Raw genomic sequence first — 21,524 nt, forward strand, 5'->3', positions numbered from 1 at the left:
ACACCCCCAACTGCACAAAATAATAATAATAATAAAGTTAAATATTAAATATTAAAAAAATCCGCCAAGCACAGCCTAGGAGAACGATAATTAAACAACATGACTGCCAACGAAATCTTCCTCTTTCGTGTGTGCATGGTTGTTTGTAGATGGCATGGGCTTGTTTTTCCATATGGGCAGGTTTTTATATACATCTGCTTGTTTGTGCAAAAGAGAAACTGTTTTTTTATGCAGAAGATATCCCCAAATTGTATTTTATTGGTATTGCTCTAGTCACTAACCTTCATTATTGAATCTCCTAACTATTTGAGTTAGGATGCTAGGATAACTATCTTCATCAGATGATATTAAACGTAACATATCTTAGAAAATTCATCTGGTGCTCCTCTTAGTTATGTATTTATTTATTCCTGATTGTTTTGTAATGAAATTTATTAAAAATTATTGAATTATATGAAATGGGTATCTTACTCAGTAAGTATTTCTTTAAAGGTACTTCATGTTGTCCTTGCTTTAATATATTTTATCGAGAAGATTTCCTTGTTTAGAAATCTTGTTTTATCCTCTGCATTCGGTGCACTGTTTGAATTTAATGAACTTGACGTGTAATCTTGTAGTTAATGGTTATTTTATTATCCTTTGAATTAAATTTGACATGTATTTCTATTATGTAGTCATTATTTTTTTATTTGGGAAAGCGAGGATTTTGTATGCTTCCTCAATGTTTTGTTTCTAGAGTTTGTTGCTTTAATTATTATTATCTATTATTGGATGTGTTTTTTTTTGAATGGTTAGTTATTTTGATTATATCTTCTACCTGCTATTGGTTATCTGTTTCACTGATTGAAAATTCTTTTAACATCTTAAACTACAAATTCTTCTCGTAGGTCTATGAGCGCATCAAAGCACCTTTACTCACTCTGGTGAGCACAGGAAGTCCTGAGCAATCTTATGCAGTACTAAGCCACCTTCATCTTTTGGTGATGCGAGCTCCAATGCTTTTCTCATCAGACTACAAGCATTTCTATTGTCAATACAGCCAGCCATCATATGTGAAGAAATTGAAGCTCGAGATGTTGACTGCTATTGCCAATGAGAGCAATACTTATGACATAGGTGAAGTAACTGTTTCTTTTTTGTACTTTTAAGGCTTAAATATTACACTTATTGGTGAATTTGCATGTTCCTATTTTTATTTGGACCACCTTATTGACAAAGGATCTATGACAAAAACTTTCTTCAGTGACTGAGTTATGTGAATATGCTGCAAATGTTGACATTCCTATTGCAAGAGAGTCAATTAGAGCAGTTGGAAAGATTGCACTACAGCAGTATGATGTAAATGCAATTGTTGACAGGCTTCTTCAATTTTTGGAGATGGAGAAGGATCACATAACTGCTGAAACACTGGTGAGCGCTTTGTGATGGTTAATGTATTCTCTAAGTAATTCAGTACAGCAAAAAAAAATTAGAAACCTCAAAACAAATGGTGTTGAAATTGATGAAATCTTTTTCTTTCGGGAAAAATCCACAGGTATTGGTTAAAGACCTTTTGAGGAAATATCCTCAATGGAGTCATGATTGTATTGCAGTTGTTGGGAATATTAGCAGCAAAAATGTTCAAGAACCTAAGGCCAAATCAGCTCTGATATGGATGTTGGGGGAATATTCCCAAGACATGGATGACGCTCCGTACACTCTTGAAAATCTTGTGGAGAACTGGGATGATGAGAATGATGCAGAGGTATTGCAGCTTTAACCTGAAAATATTTTTACTTCTAGAATAAGCTTTTTTTTTTTTTCAAACTGACATGGTTTCTTTTGAAATTCTGTTTTAAAATGCACTACTGGTGCAAAAATTTTGGCCTTTTAATAGAGAACAGAAGAAAATGGTTTTTATCTGATCTTTTTGTTTGGTTCATGTTGTGGGATATTATTGTTCAGAAATATGGGCATGTTCCTTTCATTTCAAATGACAAGCAAACAGAAGGCACATTAGTGCAATGGGCTGACTACTATAGGGTATTACGGTGCTGAGAAAATTAGGTTACATGGCTTCAAGTTAGTGGAAGAGATTTAGCCTTTTAGCTATTAAAGGGCAACTTAGCCTTTATGTAAATAGTTATTTTTCATTCAGTTAGTATCTAATATCTATTGGTATTTTTTTTTTTAGTTGTACGAAATTATATTTTATTGTTTTGATTTTCTGGTTTAAGCTTTCATGAAAGATAGTTGACGTGGACATAAAGGTGCTTGTAGAAAGTGCAATTTAACGTGGGTCCACCTAATTTTCTCATATCCATTGCTTCATCCACTTTTTCTCCATGATCTGAAAATTTATGAATGGGAAATCACATGATCTTGATATTGTCTCTTTTTAGTTACTAAAGTGCGACTTAGCACTTCTTTTGTAAATAGTTCTCTTCACTCAGTTAATATCTGATATCTATTAATATATTTCTTAGGAGTATGAAATTATATTTTATTGTTTTTATTTTCTAGTTTAAGCTTTCATGAAGGATAGTCGACGTGCACATAGAAGTTCTTGTAGAAAGTACAACTTATTGTGGGCCCGCCCAATTTTGTCATTTCAATGGCTTCATCCACTTTGTCTCCATGGTTTGAAAAATATATGAATGAGAAAGCACATGATCTTGAGACTTGTCTTTTATGAGTTTAACTGTGTGAGATCTGGTTGACTATTAAATACAATTCAATTTGCAACAACTATTATGATAGATAATGTGATTCAAATCGTGTTTTACATCTATCATTTTTTTTCCTTGTAATTATAAATCAATGGGTAAAAATCTTCTTCTCGCATGATTGACATTCATTAATATTTTTTTTCTTTACATGGAGGTCATTACTGTGTGTTTAGCAGATGGAAGGAGATTGAATTTTGGATTGCTATGGGATAATTATCTCCTACAGCAGTTGCTGTTGCATTTCCCACACAATCTTTAATTGTTCATGTCATTTCTTTCTTAGGTTTTAAGATGATATGAACACCTCAAGATGTACACAAAATGACATGAAAATTTCAAGGTTGTGTATGGTATATGCGCAACTGTCATCTGAAATAATTATTCGATGGCAATCCAAAACTCAATCTCCTTCCCCTGATAACAAGCAGACGGTAACGAAGTTTTTACAAGTTCTTATATTGACAAGTTTTAGATAAAAGTTGACTGTTAGATTCGTCCAACAGTAACAAAGCCTTTACCCCAAATGTTAGGGGTCGGCTACATAATCCTCTTCTTCCATTCCCCTATATTCCGGGCCATCTCCTCCTTTTAAGTTAAACATTATCATAACTTTTTTAATTGCTTGCAACCAAATTCACTTCCAACCAAGTTCTACCTCTAGACTTTCCCCATTAATATAATATATTATCACTTTTCCTAATTGGTGCTCTTAAAGGTCTTTGTTGTACAGTACTAAACCGCCTTAGTCGAATCTCTCATTTTATCCTCGGTAGGAGCAACGTCTAATTTACTAGGGATACACTCATTTCTATCCTATCTTTTAGTGTTAGACGATGTAAAACAAATTTCTGACCCACATAATTCATAATGTAGCTGTTGCAAATTGGAGAACAAATATTACACAGTTGGACTTATAACATACAAGTTTGGAGATCACACGATTTCCCATTCATATATTTCCAAACCATGGAGACAAAGGGAACGAAGCCATGAAAATGGGATAATTGAGTGAACCCACAAGAAGTTTATCTTCCAAAATTATCAGCATCATACAGTCAGTGTGCCTCTTATTCATGTTTATCTTCCAAAATTATAGATGATGCTAGTAAATCATATTGATGCTTCTGTCCTCTTCTAAGAAATAATGGTGTTTTTCTGTAGGTTGTTTGCGATTTTCCTGTTCTACTTACCAGTGTTGTGTTGTATGTGTGCTTTATATTTATATTTGTGTTTCATAGACTACAACTGTGCTAATAAACTATAGATTGGTGCCTCCATTCTTGTTCTAATCTACTATACTAAAAGTCGTTCTTCTGCAGGTTCGTTTGCATCTTCTTACTGCATTAATGAAATGTTTCTTTAAAAGACCACCAGAAACACAGAAGGCCCTAGGTGCTGCTTTAGCAGCTGGTCTTGCTGACTCTCACCAGGTAGAAAGATGTAATTTTATCAGTGACATCTGAAAAATTCAGCTAAAGGTTTAAATTGAATGTTCTATGTCCTTTAAATGAAAAATTTGTTGCAGGATGTTCATGATAGAGCGTTATTCTACTACAGACTTTTGCAATATGATGTATCAGTTGCAGAACGTGTAGTGAATCCTCCAAAGCAAGCAGTTTCAGTCTTTGCTGACACTCAGAGCAGTGAAATCAAGGACCGCGTATTTGATGAATTTAACAGCCTTTCAGTTGTGTACCAGAAGGTGTGTACCCACTCTTTACAACTTTTGCAGCGGTAATTTATTTATAATCCTTGGGGAACAATTTGTTGTAGCTGATTAGGATAGGTTTTGAGAATATTAAGAAAGATGATTAATTTGATGTACAAAACTATGTTTTAAACCTTTGTTAAACACACATTTATGCAAATATATAAGGGTTAATTTTGCACAATGCCTCTGAGCTTTGGGGGGTGTTTCCCATGACATGTTGAACTTTGTTTATCTCACATTACGCCCTGATTTTTGGGATGTCTCACTAAAATCCCTTGAACTTCACCTTGTCTCACCTAACTCCCTTGTCTGTAATTTGCAAATAAGAAAAAAATTTCAAACCTTTTCACTTGTCATTTATAGGCGGCATATCCCCTCCCCTAAATTTTGCATTTTTTCTTTATAAAATTTTAGTTATTTGCAAATTAAATGTAAAGGGGCTGGTGAGAAAAGTTCAAAGTTCCGGGGGGCTTTGTGAGTCACCCCAAAGATCCCAAGGGGGTTATGTGGGATAAACAAAGTTCATGGGGTTATGTGCAACAACTTCCCAAAGTTTGGGTGTTTTTATGAGTTTAACCCAATATATAATGCAAAAGTTATATATTATTTATAATTATTTATTTGAGTAAACTGATAAAAGTATCCACAAACCAACTGTAGGACGTAGTAATTCCTCCCACTTAGTTATGCTTTCCACTAGCACTGTACTTCTGTAAGTAAACTTTTTTCTCAGAGTTGAGAGTGAATCTCATGGGAACTTACATAAAGGGGTAATTCTTTGATACCACTATGTTGGATCTTGAAGAGGCTGTTTTGTGGGGAAATAATATTTTTGTGGAAGAGTGGAAAAAAATTTTAAGGTGAAAACTGGAAATAATAGTGAGGGGAAACTCTCTTTTCGTTGAAGTTTTTTTATATCCACCACTTAACCCTCTCATCATTATTTATAGACACTAAAAGTACTTTCATACAGTTCTTATCCACCAACTTCTGCATAAACATCACCACAATAATTCTTAAGACTCTTCCAGAAACGCTTCCACAAACTTCTAGAAGACTCTTTTGCACCGAGATATGTATCATGATTCTTGATTTCTTTCTAGACATTTTTTATTCTCTAAAAATTTTCTAGTACTAGAGCTAGCACTATGATCTCAAAAATATAACTTTTGCAAATTAAATTAATTTTTGAAATTCGTTTTGTACTTAATTTTGCTATATAAACAATTCAAAGCAGTGTTGTTGACTTGTGTAACTTGTAGCGCCTAATGGAAATGGAAATGTTGGCCAGACGACCTTGAGACGTCATGAAGTCATTTTGATCTTCTGGTTCTTCCATTTCTTCGGATAGAAAGTTGGTTTATTTGTTTCCTCGTGATATTTGACCAAAGAAATTGCAAAATTCGTTGAATATTTTCAGATTTATGCTTCCTCTTAACCCCATTAAGGTACTCGTTAAACTGGAAAAGTTGTATCTAGTTGTGGTTTCTCTGAACTGCTTCATGTGCGCATCCAACACCCAATTTTTCTTTCTCAAGCTTTCTTCTCAGTTTTCCTTTTTATACCTTTCTTATGGAACAGCCAAAAGTTCGCATATCTCTTCCTCTAAGCCATAGTCTGTGGCATTGAGCCATTTTTTGAATACGCCTTGAGTCTTGACCATTGTGTTGGTGCTCTCTTTTCTCCCTTTCTTCTCACTGATACTGTTGTGGTTCTCTAATACTATATGATGTCTTCTCTTTACCTGTTTATCCATGCACAAGGCTTCTTTCAAAGTTGTCTTCATAGCTCAAGTCCTCTTTTGTTCTCACTATCTATTTAGGGTTTTGATCTTTTTCTTTCTCTTCTTGCTTCCTGATCTTTTGCTCTTTATTTAATTTGTGACTCCTAAAACACTTCTTTTCCTGTCTTCACTTCTTTTGATCGGTATATCATCCACAGTTTCTAAGATTAATTGACTTCTTTCTCATGGAATACTGGAAACCACATCCTTTTGACCTTGCAAAAATCCTATCATTGTTTGTTGATTGGCCACCTCCCAATAGCCATTGCCTACCAATTTCAACTTAGGGGATTCCTCCTGTTGATGCACCGATGATCATAACTCTTGTCGGGAAACCTCAGAATTGATGGTTGGATCATATGCTTTGTGCCCATGCTTTTTTTAGTTGATCTTGAAGACAAAATTACTGGAATTGATAATGATAACTTAACTGCAAATCTAGATTTCGAGCTACCACTTTGTTGAAACTCACGTATTTTTTAGGCATTAACTCATCTTTCTGCACATCTGTAATTCCACTCACTTTTACACAATATCTCCTGATGATATTTTTCAGGAATCTTCTAGAAAACCCTTTTATAACATCCAAAAAACACTTTTAGACGGAGATATTTGAGATTCTTTTTAGATAGTTTGACTATCTTAAATTCTCTAATACTAGAGACTTTATTGGAGACTTCTACTACAATCCTTTAAGCGTAAACGTCATAAAGTAAGTTCATTTTTCAACAAATCATCTCTGGGATGAGCGGATCTCCATTTTTTGGCTGTGCAATATCCCAAATCATTATCTTCTTATCCATCAAAATTATCTTAATGAAGTAATCCTCTGTTATTATTTTTAATTCTTTGTCCGATTATCTAAGAAGAGCAAATATGTGTTAACGAGTTGATCAGATTTACTATGGAATTGTTTTTTAACTATCGAAGGACACGAAGGTATATAAATCCACGAGAAGTGTCCTACTACGTGAAAGCAAATGCAATTCTGTGGATTATCAACATTAAAGCAGTGTCCTTTGGGGAGAACCCACAGGTTACAACTGCACTAAATTTAAGTAATTATCTTCAAGACCCAATGACAATTGCATATAGAATGTTTTTCCTTACAGTGTTCTATCTATAGAAGTTTCTGATGGCTTTTTGTCTATTAGTTACTGATGTTTAGCAGATAACAGATGAAACAATGTTTGCATAATGAGATATTATTTATCGAAGTGAATGTACAATGTAGAATCTGGGTGCCACTTTACTATTCTATTCAGTCTGCTGCCATTATATTTCATATATATTCCAAAATCTGGAACTGAGACTGTATCTTACTGTCTGTTGTAAATGGATTAGCAAGTTTAATCTGGTTAATATATACTGGAAAGTTAAAAATATGGTGATCTTTGGATAAATAACGTTCCTACTGTCATTGATTACATTTTGCAGCCCTCTTACTTGTTCACTGACAAAGAACATCGCGGGCCATTTGAGTTCTCGGAAGAACTAGGGAATATATCTGTGGGTGCAGATCCTACAGATAATGTGATGCCTTCCCAGGGATATGACGCAAGTGATAATGATCTTCTTTTAAGTACTTCGGAGAAAGAAGAAAGTAGAGTGCCTCTCACTAATGATTCTGCGTATAATGCACCTAATTTCAGTACCTCTTCGGTACCTCTAATTGATACCCAAGTGCAATCAGGTACTTTGACAAATACTTCAGAGCCCACTTTTGCTATTGATGATCTCCTTGGGCTAGGTGTATCTGTTGCTCCGCCTCCGCCTCTGCCTTCATTAAGGCTCAATCCTAGAGCAGTTCTTGACCCTGGCACTTTCCAAAAGAAATGGACTCAATTGGCTATATTCTTGCTCACAGTCGTTCTGTTTTGTAACTTTTGAGACTCTCAACATGAGCGTATAGAATTATATATATATATATATATAATATATAGTATATATATATATACTATATATATATATATATAATATAGTATATATATATATATATCATATATAGTATTATATATGTGGGTTAGAAGATTATGTCATGCCTGATCTATCTTCATATTCTCTTTGAGTCTCGGCTTTAATGGATAGCCTTATCCTGTTTGGCATATAGACTGTTCAAAGAGGAGGCATCGAACTATTTTATATAGTTAAGTACACAAGTAGATTGCAACATCTTTACTCAGATAATTTGCAGTTTTAGGGGGGAAAAAGTTGATTCAATATGTTATTTTTAATTAGAAAACATAATCAGCCCATACAAACCCATTAGATTCTTTTAACCTGAAACTCATTCATCTTAGTTTCATATAAACCTAGTTAAAGTTATAGCTCTTACTTTTATGTTAGATAGTTATTGTGTGTCTTTGCAATCACAAGAACATAAATATATCACACTTGCATTCATAGAAGTGCCCACCTACACAATGTGTAGAAATTGAGCGTAAGTGAATAGATCTATTGTTTGATATCTAACTGAAACAATAAATATCTTCTATCTAAAATAATTTATTTCACAGCATAAGTAAGCCAAATTCTACATTTTACTATATATTTTTTAGGAACGAACTTTGTATGCCAAGCAATCTTTTGCTTGAAAAAGGTTCTTGAAATTATGATTTTTAGTCTCAATTGAAACCTGTGGATTTATACACCACTCCAGCTAATTAATGTCTGAATAATTGCATGACCTTTTAATAAATAAAAATTACAGTGGTTATGCCTGTTTTTCTTGATCCTTGCACATGGAATGTGTGCAACCAAACTCAACATGAGGGAAAACGATCCATATAGAATATTCGATTATATATTTGTTTGACTTTTACTTGGAGCATTTCCTTAATCTTTGTGGAAGTATTGCAGCTGAAACTCATGAGGAAGATTGCAGACACTGGTTTTACTAGAAGATTGATGAACAGATTATATACCCAAGTTTTTTTTTGAAATCTTGGCTAGACGTGGAAGCTTCTAAAACATGCTAGTTACACAGAATTAGTTAGCACATAAAGTTTACACATACAACTTAAAATTATGTTTTTCCCTGTCAGTACATGAAGTTTTTGCACTAGTGTGCGCATGCCACTTTTTTATGCAAATGCAGAAACACTTTTTACATATCTCAGTATAGTAACAAGTTCATATTCAGTTTGTAAGGGTTAAAATCTGCACCCTGGGCATTTGGAAAATCTTGCATATAATAATAATATAAAATAACATGAAATAAAAATCTAAAACTGCGTGTTAAGAAAATTGTTCTACAATGCTCATACATCTATTGTTTCGAAATTACTCATCATATACTTATTCTTCCATGAATGATTTGATTGTAAAGAACAATTTGAAGTTTTGGAGAACAGCTTGCTAGGGAAAAGTTTGGAAAGGAGAAAAGAAAAGAAGTCATAAATTATAAAATACACAGACTATGGTAGATCAGGGTAACAAAAAGTTTGTAATCCAGCTTCAATTATTAGTCATTTGACAATGACATCCTGTGGGACAGTACTATGTGTGGTAAAGCTCCTGTATTTAATTAAGGATAAATTACAGAAATTCCCCCTGTGGTTTGTTGAGATGACAGAAAATCCCTCAAGGTTTTTAAATTTAAGTGAACTCTACCCCTCCGCATTGAAATGACAGAATATCCCTCAAGATTTTTAAATCTAAGTGAACTTTACCCCTCCTCATCTTCAGTTTTGGTCAAATAATCATCGGCCTTTTTGCATAATTGTGAATTTTCTATCTTACAATCACAAAGCGTGTTTATGTAGGCATATATAGGTAATTATCATGTTTTATGCTATATATTTTTTATTACATCAACTTAATTTTGAAGAGGTTGGAAGAGAGGGTTCAAACTGTCCCTTTTAAACCCTAGGGGATATTTCTTCAGGGCCATGCAATGTATCAGGGGATTTTCTGTAATTCGCTTTTAAACTAAACGTCCTGCATTTACTACTAAATTTAGGGTCATTTTTACTTTGTAGGAATACTCTATGGAACCCCAAGGGATAGTGGCATTGACAACACCTCAGGCTCTCCTTAGACATATGCAAGGCCACTCCATCCAGTGCATTGCATCGGGTGGTCAAGCTCCAAACCTCAAATTCTTTTTCTTTGCTCAAAAGGCTGATGAACCTACAGCTTTCTTTCTTGTGGAATGTCTCATCAACACATCAACAGCAAAGGCTCAGATAAAGATTAAGGCCGATGATCCCAGCATTTCAGAAGTTTTTGCGACGGTGTTCCAATCTGCACTTTCAAAGTTAGTTCCTTAGTTTCCGACGGAGAGAATTGATTGATGTCGCTGTACTGAATATGCTTTTGAGGGTGTATAGAGGCAGGGGTTTGAAACCCAACGGATGAGAACAGTTAAAGAATGAATTGATTGGCAAATTCCCTTTTTTAAATGCAGGCTCAATTTGTTGTAAAATTTCACATTTTGTAGGTACCAAGATTTCCAGTTACACTGAAGACCATACTCTGCCATGTTTTGAATTGTATGTAATGTTTACCTGTTTAGAATGCAATAAGGACGGGTATTTTCTTGCCTAGCCTTAATTTTTTCAGCAAGCTTGCGTTGCGACTTTTTGCTTGAATCATTGTGCTGTTACTTCATTATATGCACAACTGAGCAAGAAAAGAATGCTGATACTTTATTATATGCACAACTGATTAAGAATATAATGCAGAAGAAGGTGCAGGGGGAATATTATGTTGGACAACTACAAGCTCCATCCAAAAATTAAAAAATTAAAAAAGTAAGAAAATTAAATAATATAAAATAAAATGATGGTGTATTTGTAGTTATTTTCATTACTTTTAGGGTGTTATTGTAATTTGGAGTTGTGTGGCTTGTAAGTTTCATATTTCATGGTGTTTCATGCAATTTTCAGATTTTGAGGGTATTTTCTTGCAATTTTTAGATCTTTAGGGGTTTTTCACAAAATTTTGGATTCTATTTATTTATTTATTTTTTGGTGGGGTTTTTTTTTGGGTTGGGTCGTGTTTGGCTATTTATGATGCTCATTTTCGAACTTTTAAGGTTCAGATTAAATATTCATTTTATTTGTGTTAGTTTAATTCTAAATGTAGGGAGACCTTCTTTGAAAGACTTTTCATCTAAGCAGGGATGAATATGTAGATTCAAGTTAGTCCATTTATGGCCCATCTATCTTCAATAAAGAGAATAACTAATTGAGTGAGTTTGGATGTGTTATTTACCGTGTGGGTGGGGAATTGATAGGCAAATAGGTTTGTGTGTTAGGATTCATCCCTACGGGAGGTTAAATGGGAAGCGCAAAAATTGGAAATTAAGGGCATGTTTGTCAAGCTTAGTAAAAAAAAAAAAAAAAGAGAGGGAGTACTTCTGGAAGAAGGTACTTTGTGTCAAGCTTAGTAAAAAAAAAAAAAAAAGAGAGGGAGTACTTCTGGAAGAAGGTACTTTGTTATCACTTTTTCTTTTGTAAAGCTTGAGTTGTATTATGCTTGTAGAAACTGTTAGACAAAAATAGGAAAGGATATTATAGTCCATCCATTTTCTATTTGTTTTACATTTTTCGGTTCAAATTATGTAATTCAGTTCTGATCAGAACGACCAAATGACACGTGCGTGTTGTTTACATGGAGCTTTGGCCACTCTACTAATATTAGTTGGAATTGACAGACTGGAGGTTTTATTGAAATCATCTCCGAAACACCATAAACCAGCTTAAACTTTGTGTGGGACTCAATTATGTAGGAGTGATTCATCTCTCTACTCTCTCTCTCTCTCTCTCTCCCCGAGGCAAACCATGCTCAAGTTACGTTGAGCAGGCTAAGCTGAGGTTATTTGAGCCGAGACAACAAAGATGCTATCAATTAATCTGCAGTTTTGAGTCCGTGGAAGACCATATAGTTCTTTCTCTCCCTAGTTTTCATTATTAGGAAAAGGCAACAACGACCAATTCTTGTATAGTAACAGATACGCTCTAAACGTATTATCCTCTCAATTAATAGTTTACGTAGTTAAAGGGGTCGTTTTTTTTCATATTACAATTCAGAAAAGGACGGTGAATTGCAGATACATCCATTAATTGAGTTGTTGTCGCTTATATCCTCTACATCCCCTAATTATTTTATTAGCACTACTCCTTTAAACAGTAGTCGATGTTATTTCTTCTGTTTTGTTGAGATGTCAAATGAGAATCACATAATGATCTAATTCTTGCTTTTGCTAATTTGTCAACCAGACAAGCTCTAGACTAAAAATAACATGTAAAATGATGAAGCAGGAGGTAGTGGAAGCAATAGTTTTTCTTTCTTACTTAACAAAATTTCGGCAGCAATGAAACTAATATTTCTTCCTCTTCATTCCTTTTTTCTTTTGGTTTATTTCACAAGATTTTGCAACAAAAAATGAATCTCATTCCTAAACTGATGTAATTTTTTATTACTTTCCGGCTACTTCTGAGCTATGATGGATGGGAATTTTTTTTTAAGAAGTAGAGAAGCCAAACATGTGTCACATCATCATTTAAGAAAGTATGGGTTTTAATAGACAAAACATACTTTTTATTTGAAAATAGCAAAAATAACATTTATTTTCTTTATTTCAGCTGCTTCATCTTCACTTTCATATAAATAAACAAACCCTAACTAAAAAGAAACTAAATCGTCTTCTAGGTTGAAGGGAAAAAGTAACACCGTCTAAGTTTTAGCAGACGCGAGTACTGATAAGTAGTTGAAGGGTTACTAAGTGGCTACACCACATATTAAGAAAGTATACCTACAGTTAATCCATGTTGATGATACGAAGATATCCTTAGTGATATTTTTGGTTAGTTGGTTAATTATTAGATAAGAGATATATGTAGTTAAGGTAAGTAGTTATCTTGTTTTTGAGTAATTTAAGATGTAATCCTCTGTATACTTTCAAATTCAATAAGATTACTTCTCTAATTCTATATGGTATCAGAGCGATGTTATTGATTTTTGAGAGACAAATCTCATAGCCGCCACCTCTTCTTCTCCCTAAACCCATAGCCATCGCCCTTCTTCTTCCTAAACCCAACTGTATCGCCATAAAAATAGAGACTCATTTGTTTCTCTTGCTGAAATCATGACAAAGAGAAACGCAGCCAACAAAAAAGGTTTGGATATGTCTTCTCCATTCTTTTTTCATCCTTCAGATAACCCGGGAGCGGTGATCACGACATGCATTCTGAATGGAGAAAACTACGATATGTGGGTGAAGGCAATGATCACACACTTAGAGCAAAGAACAAATTGGGTTTTATCAATGGCACACTGGAGAAGCCGGCACCGGATACACCGGAGGCGAATAGTTGGTCCTCTTGCAATTCGATATTGATTTCTTGGATTTTCAACTCTATTGAAAAATCCATTCAGCCAAGTATAGCCTACGAGGAGTGATACGAGTTGTCGTGCGAGCACCCTTTGGTCACGGAATTACCAAAAGGTGGGTTGAGAAGAAGACAACTAAAACACAAGACAATTCAGTATATGGCGAAGGAAAATACATTATCTAGATTATGAAGAACAAAAGATTATAATCTCTCCCTCACAATCTCACTAGAATCGAGAATAACCTATCAATCCTCTCTAAACCCTAATACAAAGATTAGAATCTCTCTCTGATCTAAGATCATAAAAACTTATGTTTAGAAACCCTAAACAACCCTTTATATAGATGTACAAATGTGGATGGCAATCTGGTAAATAACCAAGTCCAAACCCAACAGGAATTCGTGTGAACAGAAACCCAAACGAATCAGGAAATTGTCGATGAGTCGACTCATGACTGAGATGAGTCGACTCATGTCCTCATATGAGTCGACTCATAACTGATGAGTCGACTGGTCAGAGACTTTTACGAACAGGGCTTGATTTCGTGAGTCGACTCATGACAGGCATGAGTCGACTCAACCTAATGAGTCGACTCATGTACATGTATGAGTCGACTCACGAGCTGAAAACTAGATTCTTCGAATCTGCTGCTCGCTGTCTCGTTCCACGCTTCCATCTGCGTTCCACTGTACTGTTTTACACCCCTATTCTTATGCTATCATGGGAATCATCTACCTCAAGCTCCCATGAGGATTGCTAAGTTTCGAAGAGAAGATACACCCGTATCATGGATCCCCTCTTTAGGAACTTGAAGTCCCGTTCAAGTTAGAACTTTTCCTGAGGAAACTCTCGAGCTCCTCCATCTTTTCTGCACCAATTGGCCTAGCTAGGAATCCGGTCTCGATGTCTGATCGGAAACAACTCATTCATCCCGCATCTCGTCGTAGTCACCATTCGTTTTAAGTTGCAATCCTTTGTCGATGGCTTTTCTGGAAGTCTAATGCACAACGAGACAAACTTCTTGCTTACATTCACTAGTCTCTTCGCTCGTGTCTGTTAGATATAGGTGCCCTACAGGTAATTATTGTATATTATAACAGGACCTATATGTATATAACATCCTTGTTCAAAATGATAGTATGCTATTTTGGTCAGATTTATCTGATGTTCTAAATATACAGATAATGTCCTTAGAATAAATACTAGACTATCAGACATTTCGGATAGTGATCGTAATGAAGAGATCTGATTAGTCGGTAACGTATATTCCTAAATGTTCCTAGTTGATGAAGTGTTGAGATAGGATATTATCACTTTGGTTAAGACTCGTGTATGCTCTATTTCTCCTTTTGAAGAAGATGATCAATCTCTTAGATCATTGATGTGAGACATCAAGATACAGTATACAGGTGACTCATTAGTGAATGAGTTAACTGAACGACTCGCCGAGAACATCTAGTTGGTAATATACTTAACTGTCAAATAGAAGTTCTTAAGTGATATAGTACATAGTAGTCTCTTGACCTGAGGCATGAGTGTAATATCTTATATGTCAGTAAAGATGTATTTAGACTTTTACCTAACCACAGTTCTTATTGAATTGTGCATAACGGTTCTTGTTGGGTACATCCCGAGACATAAGTAGATATTGAGATGCCAAGAAGGGATTCGTCTCTCCCAGTATAGGGGTTGATGTCATAAGATTGTTTGATATAACTATAACCTGGAAATCCTTGGCCGAGGTAAATAAGATAAACTGAGTGTCAGTTTGATCTTATAGGTTATGAGTTTAATATCTACAAACACTAGTTGAGCAAATAGGGTTTGACAGTTTTCCATACCCTAGGCTTAATAGTTTGACATGGTTTGACGAAGAGACCGGACTGTACAGCATTATCACCGAGTGGTCCTGATAAAATTGTGTAAGCATTTTACAGACATTTATCACAACTTATACCCGGGTAGTCTTCATGTGTAGCTAGCACCTCTGTTGTACTTGTGGATATGATCCACTGCCGAGTTCTTAAGTTGGGCCCTAGAGTCACACCAAGCGCGTACTTGAATCCTATGAAACACAATTTATGGAGTGATGCGTATGATTGGTAATGCTATGTGCTTAGGAAATGAATTCTAATATTTTTCCTATAAAGTTAACTTTTAGTCAACTAGTTGACTTTTTGGTCAACAGTTGACTTTTGGTCAACTCATTGACTTTTTGGTCGTATGATGACTTATTAATCAATGATTGGAAAATTACAAAATATCTTATTTATGAAATACAATATTGATTTGGTATTCTCATTTATGAAATACACATATAATGTATAATGAGTCATGAGATGAGTCATTTAGTGGTATGATTTGAGCACATGGTTTATTAGCACATGGTTTTGAAATGTAATGATTCATAAGATGATTCATTGCATGACTCACTAGATTAATCATTGATATTTGATGATTCATTGCATGACTCATAGGATGAGTCATTCATGTCATGAACACATTCCACTCTATAAATATGAGCTCTCTTTCTTATGGAAAGACTAATGAAAAATTGGCTAAGTGGTTTTTTCCATAAGAGAATAAAAGAGAGCTCCCCTCTTACTAAACTTTAGCAATCTTTGAGTAAGAGAAAGTAGTAGGATTTTAAGAACCCGGGGTGGATATCTTGTCTTGTGTCTCAAGAAGACTCCTATTTTATCAAGCCTACTTGAAGACTTGGAGATCCACTACGAGGAGATTTTCTACTACAAGAAGCAAGAGCTAGGGGTTATTTGATCTTCCATCGAATCACACTTCGAAAGTATGACTTTCTAACTCTTGTATGCTCTCTTTAATATAGGGATTTGTTAGATTTAATTAAGATGGCCCTATTATGTATTTCATGCTCTCTACATGCATAGCATAATTATACATATAGTCTTCCGTTGCGTATTTTGCATGTATTTAGCATAAATTTCCTTCAGTGTTACCGTCCCCAAGCTTGTCTCCTTCGGAAGAGATGCCGAACGAAATCTAAACTTTTCACCATCCTTAGTGAAGGTGTACTTCTGAGCCCGCCTCTCGTAGATCGCATATCTATCCCATAAGTACGGATTGCCCAGTATAATCTGACAAACATCCAATGGAAAGAACGATGTCACACGTGACCTCGTCAATATATGACTCGTGGAGCGCAAATCTGACAGTGCATTGATCAACTACACATAGTTTCTCCTCCTTCTGAATCCACCCCAATGGATAAGGCTTCGGATGCTTGACCGTCTTCAGACCCAGCTTCTGAACCAACGGATCGACTATGGCATCAACTAAACTGGTCTTCACTTGCAACTTAAGAACAAAGAGTTGCTCTCTCGGGTCGTCTTCCTCTTTCGTGGTCTGCCCCCCCGCCATAAAGTTAAGACTGCTGTTGGGCTCTGTCATCCCCGGGACTTCTTTCGGACATTAAGCTATCATGTATGCCTTTTTCTCCTCCTTCCTCTTTAACCCTCTTGGCTTTAGATGATGATACTTCTCCCAGCATTGATTAGCTTCATGCCCTGTCTTCTCGCAGTGACCACAAACCAGCCCTGCTTTTCCCAGATCACCCTTCTTCTCCTCCTTGTGCTTGGAACCACTAGACTCACCACCCGTTTGCTTCGCATCTTCTTTTGCCTTGTTGCCCTTTTTTTGTTTGCCCTCAATGGCAATGGCCTTCACGCTCGCCTCTATAATAGTCTCGATCGTGAATAACTTCATCTCCTTCCGGATGTAATCGCTCAATCCCGTCATATACTTCATAAACACGGAATATTCCTCTGTCGTAATGTTGAGGACCATCGCCTGCTGCTGGAACTCTGTGGTGTATTCTTGAACGGTTTGATTGACCCTTTGGCGCAGCCGTACCACTTGTACCAACGCTCTTTAAGGAATCCCACCGGGTAGAACTTCTTCCTCAGTAACTCCTTGAACTTATTCTACGACATCGCCTTCTTCTCCTGCTTGCAGTAGGATTTCCACCATGTCAACGCGTGTCCTGAAAGCTTCAAAGTCGCGAACACAATCTTCTCTTTCGACGAATAGCCATAAAGAGTAAAATACGTCTCCATCCGCTTGATCCAGTCATCAAGCCTCTCGACGTCAACACTCCCATCATAAACATGAATCTCCACATTAAAGTCAATCTTCAGGTTCTGATAAGAATTCTTACCCACTTGAGGCAATGCAGTCTTAACGGTCTCCTCCTCCTCGTCGGAATCTGAATCTACTCTCTTCACATCGGACTCAACAATTTTCTTCGAAGAAGACTCACCTTGTTTGCTACCTCCATGGATAAGACTGACAAGTTGTGTGAAAGTTGAACCTATCATCTCGATCTGCTTCTCCAATGCATCAATCCTCGCTGAATTATCTCTTTCAGCCATCTTCTCCTTCTTTATCTTCTGGACTTCTTCCAAGAAAATAAGGATCTCGTCAAGCTTCTTGTATTAGGATCGAGTAAAGACCATACATAGGATGTCCCTTTACCGGATCTGATGCTCTGATACCAACTTGATACGAGTTGCCGTACGAGTACCATTTGGTTGCGGAATTACCAAAAGGTGGGTTGAGAAAAATACAACTAAAACACAAGACAATTCAGTATATGGCGAAGGAAAATACTTTCTCTAGATTATGAAGAACAAAATATTATAATCTCTCCCTCACAATCTCACTAGAATCGAGAACAACCTCTCAATCCTCTCTAACCCCTAATACAAAGATTAGAATCTCTCTCTGATCTAAGATCATAAAAACTTATGTTTAGAAACCCTAAACAACTCTTTATATAGGTGTACAAACGTGGATGACAATCTAGTAAATAACCAAGCCCAAGCCCAAACCCAACAGTTTCTCATGGGACTCGACGACGCCATTTTCAGTACAGTGCGATCTCAAATACTCAACATGGAGCCTTTACCTCCTGTCAATAAAGCCTATGCTATGATCAGTAAAGAAGAAAGACATCGATCGATTGTGTGAGGACAAGAGGAGCGGCCAGAGGTGATGGTGATGGCAGTTAACACAGCGGCTAAGGGAAGAGGAGCTAGACAATCTTGGACAAAACAGCGAAGCGATGTAGAGAAAAGATGTTCACATTGCCACAAGTTGGGGCACGACATAGCAGATTGCTTCGAGCTCCAAGGCTATCCGACTTGGTACAAGGGTAGAAGAGGACGTGAGCGCGTTGACAAGTTAAGAGGGCGAGGTCAAGCCTTTGCCGCGGCAGTAGGGGGACCGGTAAAAGAAAGTAGTAGCACAAGCACTCAGGTTTTGTCGACGGAACAATTCCAGAAACTACTAAACATGTTGGATCGCTCCGGTGATAATGCCGAAAAGGTTTCTGGTATGGACTCTAAGCCACCTACTTGGATACTTGATAGTGGAGCTTCGAATCACATGACTGTTAAGAAGGAGCTTTTGAGTGATCTCAAGAATACAAATCTTGATGCCCGTTTACATACCTAATGGGTCGAAAACGATGACGACGATGGTTGGTCGCATTGTTTTGAGTCTAAGAATGGTGTTGACTGATGTTTGTAGGCTATTTAAAAATCACAATAGATAGCTGATTCCCATCAAACACCGATAATAGAAGTTACAATCTGACGACTTCCAGAAGGCTACAATTTAAAAACTTTCACGTGGATCGATGAAGGTTATAATCTGACGACCTTCACAATAATTGATGAAAGCTCTAATCAACATCGGTAGTTACAATCTGACGACTCTCACATATTAGAGAGCTAAAGTAAAGATTACAAAATGACGATCTTTGCAACACTTCGACAGAAAGAGACTACAAATCAACGGTCTCTTCAAATCAAGACGTGGAAGTCCTCCCCGTGTACCAGCATCAAGATGCGCCGCGTTCATAGCCACGAACGCAGCTCAAACGCAGCTCCAAAAGCTGCAAACGCAGCTCCAAAAGCTGCAAACGCAGCTCAGATTCGGCCGCCAACGCAGCTCATGTTCGGCCGCAAACGCATCTCCAAAAGCTGCAAACGCAGCTCAGATTCGGCCGCCAACGCAGCTCATGTTCGGCCGTAAACGCAGCTCCAAAAGCTGCAAACACAGCTCATATTCGGCCGCCAACGCAGCCCATGTTCGGCCGTAAACGCAGCTTCCAACAAACTGCCAATGCAGCTTCCAACAAGACGCTGCGTCTGAGCCTCCAGACGCTGCGTTCAAACGTAGATTTCATTCCAGAATGCAGGATTTGCATTTGACTCGTTCAAACACGAGCTGAATGGTTTCAAAACCGTTTCCCACGATCTGAGGGGATCACAACTCCACTCAGGAGTGATTTAAGGGGCGGTTACATCCCATTAGCCCCACTTAGGAGCGAATTAAGGGGGCGGTTACACCTCTTAATCCCCTATAAATAACTGAAAATCAATTCAGTTCAGAGGTTCGGTCTGTTGGAACTTCTTGGCAGCGAAAGAGGATCCTTCATCCTTCGGTTGGAGCTTTGGAGATCGGCAACAAGATCTTCTTCATCCTTGGCTTATAACCGACTTTCGGTTAAATCAACTCTTTCATAGAGTTTTAAACTCGTTCAGAGTTCTCCACAATGTCAAATCGTGAGCTCCCCCAGTACCTTATAGATATTATGGCTCCCCTTATAGCTCGGATGGCAGTAATTTAGGAGCTTGTGGCTGTTAGACCCTAGAGGGGGGGGGGTTAGGGTCTTATGCTAATCTAATCCGATTAAATACCAATTAAAACTAATAACAAAATATCCTAGCAAGAATAAAATGCAATAAGATACATTAGCTAGGATAAGGCAATATGAACAAATGAATATATCCTATCAATGAGATATTACAAATATATGAGCAAGGATATATGAACTAACACAAGGGTAAAATAAACAATCTACACAAGTGATAGGGTAATATGATGAGCAATACACAAAGGCGATATAAGATATGAAAACAAGAATAAGAACGCCAATGCAATCACAAACAAAACGATATGTTTACGAGGTTCGGTCCCCACGACCTACGTCCCCGCTCCTCACCTCGAGGAGATATCCACTATCACAATCCGGTTTGGAAGCCGGAACTTCTACACACTCGGTTTACAAGTTCACCGAAAACTCTCACACTACACAATCACTCAACAATCACACTTTACACACTAAGTGTAGGAATCTAGCCCGTGTCCTCCTCCTCAAGTGCTCGATTACAACCTCTCCCTAGGTTCGTCAATCGACGCCACTCCTATTGGATTTGACCCCGTCTCTCTCTCCTACGCCTAATCATCACTGGGAGAATTCACTATTCTACTCGCAAGACAAGAGCTGGGTGAACTGACCCTCCTACTCCAAATAAGGTGTATTAAATCTCAACCGCAGTCCTGATCATTTGCAGCCAACTTAGACGAGAGTTCGAAAATACGGAGTTTCAGCGACATGTTCATTTTGGGGAGCCATTTTTGAAATGAGACCGCTACTCTACCGGAAAGGTACTACATTTCATTTAGATGCCCAAGTTATTACAAAAATAGAGATATCTCAATAAAATAGGAAGGAATTTTCTACTATCTTTCCTACCCTATCTTCGTGACTGGGACTTCAGGCTTAACACATGGATTCTAAACCTGCTTTTATATAGGTTTCTGGATGGACAGAAGGAGCTGCACATTCAGATGACTCTATGACGCTTCGCACCTTTCGTACCGTCGATGGTACGCTCTGTAGGCGCCATTGCCATTTCCTTGCTTTCCGCTGGGTAACGAAGTCCCTAACAATAAGTAAGGAAGTCAGTCTTCTTTCCCGCCTCAGAATAATTAAGGTCTATGTCTGAGTCCGTCGGAAGACCTGCAGGCGATCTGTTCTCGTTTGCTATTGCTATAAAAGAAGAAAAGAAGGAGCGAAAAAGCACACTTCTCTCGGTGTACAAGTGTATTACAAGTGATTCTTACAAATAAAAGTTAAATACAATGATTTGTTCTTAAT

General features: G+C 36.9%; 1 protein-coding gene across 1 annotated transcript in view; it reads left to right on the forward strand.

Moving 5' to 3' along the window:
- The window catches only part of LOC109844167 (beta-adaptin-like protein A), a 15,788-nt gene extending 5,024 nt beyond the window's left edge, over positions 1 to 10,764 (forward strand). Inside the window, exons 6-12 of the mRNA XM_020413128.1 lie at positions 888 to 1,116; positions 1,244 to 1,410; positions 1,535 to 1,744; positions 4,028 to 4,138; positions 4,234 to 4,410; positions 7,640 to 8,068; positions 10,183 to 10,764. Of these exons, the coding sequence (XP_020268717.1) occupies positions 888 to 1,116; positions 1,244 to 1,410; positions 1,535 to 1,744; positions 4,028 to 4,138; positions 4,234 to 4,410; positions 7,640 to 8,068; positions 10,183 to 10,473 (1,614 nt within the window). The 3' untranslated portion in view covers positions 10,474 to 10,764. The remainder of the gene's footprint in view (positions 1 to 887; positions 1,117 to 1,243; positions 1,411 to 1,534; positions 1,745 to 4,027; positions 4,139 to 4,233; positions 4,411 to 7,639; positions 8,069 to 10,182) is intronic.

This window comes from Asparagus officinalis, chromosome 6 (assembly GCF_001876935.1).
Source record: "Asparagus officinalis chromosome 6, Aspof.V1, whole genome shotgun sequence".
Classification (NCBI taxonomy): Eukaryota; Viridiplantae; Streptophyta; class Magnoliopsida; order Asparagales; family Asparagaceae; genus Asparagus; species Asparagus officinalis.